At 41.8% G+C, this 4162-nt stretch overlaps 1 protein-coding gene across 1 annotated transcript; it reads right to left on the bottom strand.

Annotated features, from left to right (window-relative positions):
- Positions 1-756: 756 nt before the first annotated feature.
- Positions 757-3852, bottom strand: LOC145140521 (uncharacterized). The gene is made up of 2 exons (XM_079073984.1): positions 2298-3852; positions 757-1700 (listed from the first exon to the last, which is right to left on the bottom strand). The coding sequence occupies exons 1-2, from the start codon at positions 3850-3852 to the stop codon at positions 757-759; spliced, it is 2499 nt and encodes an 832-aa protein (XP_078930110.1).
- Positions 3853-4162: the final 310 nt, after the last annotated feature.

Raw genomic sequence — 4162 nt, 5'->3', positions numbered from 1 at the left:
ACTTTGGATCTCAACCGCTCCGTGCTCAAAGATTTTTAGCACAACAAATGGACCTATCCATCTTGACCTCAATTTTCCGGGAAATAATTTCAATCGCGAGTGGTAAAGAAAAACCCTGTGTCCCGGCTCAAAATGCTTGCGAGTAATGGACTTGTCATGGAAAAGCTTCGTTTTCTCCTTGTAAATTCTCGAGTTTTCATAAGATTCATTTCTTAATTCTTCCAACTCTTGAAGTTGAAGCTTCCTATGCCTTCCCGCCTCATCAATGTTGAAGTTGCATTGCTTGACCGCCCAAAATGCACGTTGTTCCAATTCCACGGGAAGATGACATGGTTTTCCAAAAACCAATCTAAATGGAGACATGCCTATCGGGGTTTTATAAGCAGTCTGGTAGGCCCATAAGGCGTCATCAAGCCATAAAGTCCAATCTTTTCTTGTTGGGTTGACTGTTTTCTCAAGAATACTCTTCACTTCGCGGTTTGAAACCTCCGCTTGACCATTCGTTTGAGGGTGGTAGGCCCTAGGCACACCAAATCTCACAAAGACATTAGATTTTAAAAAGTCGATAACCGTTTTGGCATCATCCGATCTTGTGGCTTTGGCCTCAACCCATTTAGAGACATAGTCAACCGCAAGCAAGATGTAAATGTTGCCAAATGAGACGGGAAATGGGCCCATAAAATCCATCCCCCATACGTCAAAAATTTCACAAACAAGGATTGGATTTTGGGGCATTTGGTTCTTTTGTGAAATGCTCTACGTCTTTTGGCACCGTTCACAACTTTTGAAAAACAAGTAATAGTCGCGTGACATGGTTCGCCAAAATAGACCACACTCAAGAACCTTTCTCAAAGTTCGGTTAGGTCCGAAGTGTCCCCCGCAAGCAAATTCATGGCAATATTGTAAAATGGATTGATGCTCTTGTTGGGGTACACATCGCCTAATAATTTGATCGGGACAATGTTTCCACAAATAAGGTTCATCCCATACATAATATTTTACATCACTTTTCAATTTGTCTTTTTGAGCACATGTGAATGTGTCGGGATACCTTTTCGTGACAAAAACGTTAACGATATCGGCATACCAAGGAGTAGATTGAGTAAGGGAAAAGAGATGCTCATCCAGAAACTCGTCCCGCAACAGGAGAGGAGTCTCATTTGTAGTGATTCGGCTTAGGTGATCGGCAACAAGATTCTCGCATCCACTCTTCTCCCGGATTTCCAAATCAAATTCTTGTAATAGTAAAATCCACCGGATGAGTCTTGGCTTTGCATCTTTCTTTGTCATTAAGTACTTGAGAGCTGCGTGATCTGAATACACAATAACTTTGGTGCCAAGTAGATATTGCCTAAACTTCTCCAAAGCAAACACTATGGCAAATAGCTCCTTCTCCGTGGTAGAGTAGTTGCTTTGAGCATTGTCTAGTATTATCGATGCATAGTAGATCACATGGGAGGCTCTTCCATTATTCTGACCCAAAACGGCGCCTATTTCATAGTTGTTTGCATCACACATGATCTCAAAGGGGATATCCCAATTTAGTGCTTGCATGATGGGAGCGGATGTAAGCAACTCTTTGAGCTTGTCGAAAGCTTCTTTGCACGCCTCATTGAACTCGAAATCAACATCCTTTTGCAAGAGTTGGCACATTGGTCTTGTTATCTTTGAAAAGTCCTTGATGAATCTCCGGTAGAAACCTGCATGGCCCAAAAAAGAATGAACTTCCCGAACACAAGTCGGGTAAGGTAAGCTTTAAATAACATCAATCTTGGCCTTTTGTACCTCAATTCCTTTCTTTGACACAATGTGACCCAAAATAAGACCTTGACTCACCATAAAATGACATTTTTCAAAGTTTAAAACCAAATTTGTTTCAATACATCTTTTCAAAATTTTGGTGAGATTGGTCAAGCACTCTTGAAAGGAGTTTCCGCATACCGTAAAATCGTCCATAAAAACCTCAATTATGTTTTCGACATATTCAGAAAAGATACTAACCATGCAACGTTGGAAAGTGGTCGGGGCGTTACACAATCCAAATGGCATTCTACGGTATGTGAAAGTGCTAAATGGACATGTAAAAGTTGTCTTTTCTTGGTCTTCCGGTGCCACCGGGATTTGGTGAAAACCGGAATACCCGTCTAGACAACAATAATGAGATTTTCCGGCCAACCTTTCTAACATTTGGTCAATGAAAGGTAATGGGAAATGATCTTTTCTTGTGCTTGGATTGAGTTTGCGGTAGTCAATACATACTATCCACCCGTTTTGCACGCGGGTGGGGACCATCATACCTTCGTTGTTCTCGACCACCGTTATTCCCTTCTTCTTCGGCATGACTTGGACCGGGCTCACCCATTTCATATCCGAGATTGGATAGATCATTCCCGCATCTATGAGCTTCAAAATCTCTTTCTTGACCACTTCCATCATTGGCGGATTTAACCTTCTTTGCGCGTCTCGACTCGGCTTGCATTCACCCTCCATCAATATCTTGTGCATACAAGTGAAGGGGCTCAATCCCTTGATATCCGCAATCGTCCATCCCATGGCTTCTTTATGTTCCTTCAACACCTTGAGGAGTTTCTCTTCTTCACATTCGGTTAAGTGAGTTGAAATGATGATCGGAAGAGTCTCGTTGTTTCCCAAGTACGGATACTTCAAGTGTTGAGGAAGGACTTTTAATTCCAATTTCGGTGGTTGAACAAGGGAGGGCGGCAATCTTGTGTGAGTTTGAGGTAATTCAATTTGCTTCACACTAAATTGAGTGGTTTTCTTGATCTCTAAATTGTTGACCAGTCTTTCAACTTCCGGGTCAAATGAGTAGAGCTTCAACTTCTTGGCTAATTTTCCACAATCAAATCCTTTGCTCAAAATCATCTCCAACATGTCACCATTAGACAACTCGAACAACTCTTGGGTTAATGGTTCGACAACATCAATAAAGCACAAGGATGAAACATCACTAGGATATCTCATAGCATCATAAATGTTAAAACGTATTGTTTCACCATCAAACTCCATTGTTAAGCTTCCCGTATACACATAAATCTTTGTTCTAGCCGTCTTCAAAAATGGTCTCCCAAGTAAAATTATACCCGACTTTGAGGACACTTGTTCATCTAGATCAATCACATAGAAATCCATCGGGAAGACCAATTGGTTCACTTGCACTAGGACATCTTCCAAAACACCTCTAGGAAGGACACCAGTTTCACTTAAAGGACCAACATTCAATGATTCATACACTGAATAGGGCATGAAATTAATAGAAGCACCAAGGTCAATCATGGCACTACTAAAAGTGACATCTCCTATCTTGCAAGGAACGGTAAACATTCCCGGATCTTTGCACTTAGGTGGAAGCTTCCTTTGTAAAACCGCGGATGCATTTTCGTTCATTGAGATTTTCTCATTTCCCTTCAACTTTCTCTTGTTGGTGCAAAGCTCTTTCAAGAATTTTGCATATCTAGGAATTTGTTTGATTGCATCAAATAAAGGAATGTTTACTTCCACCTTTTGGAAGGTGTCCAAAATCTCTTTCTCCTCCATGTTCGTCTTTGAAGTTGCAAGTCGGGAGGGGAATGACGGTTGAGTGGCTATTGGTGTCACTAGAGGGGTAGTCTTCATTGGGGCTCCGGCTTGTGCATCATTCTTGACAACGGGATCCTCAACGGGAGTGATCTCTATTTCTTCCTCCTCTTCCATTGGCTTCTTCTTTGAACTACCTTCTTCGGCTTGTTTGCCACTTCTCAAGGTCACCACATTGACATTTGGGTTCTTTTTGGTTTGAGAAGGCAATTTCCCACGGGACTCCAACTTGCCTATGGATGTAACTATATCTCCCATTTGTGCTTCAAGGTTGGAGATACTAGTTCTTGTCTCTTTTTGGAATTGTTGGGTACTAGTGGCTAAGGATTTGACAATGTCTTCAAGAGACATTCTGGAGCTACTTGGTTGGGATTGAGGGGGTTGTTGATGATGATGTGGAGGATGCGGTTTGGGTTGATAGTGTGGTTGTGGATGTTGGCAATGAGGTTGTGGTGGTGGATAGGAAGGTCTAACCAATGCATTTTGAGGCAATGGTCTTGGGTTGTAGCTCATGTTGGGATTTGGCTTCCAACTTGAATTATATGCATTTTGGTAACCAGATGGCTTA

This window comes from Lactuca virosa, chromosome 9 (assembly GCF_052849685.1).
Source record: "Lactuca virosa cultivar CGN04683 chromosome 9, Lactuca_virosa_CGN04683_v6, whole genome shotgun sequence".
Taxonomy (NCBI): Eukaryota; Viridiplantae; Streptophyta; class Magnoliopsida; order Asterales; family Asteraceae; genus Lactuca; species Lactuca virosa.
Note: the sequence above shows the minus strand (reverse complement) of the source record. Positions and strands in the feature narration are given on the sequence as shown.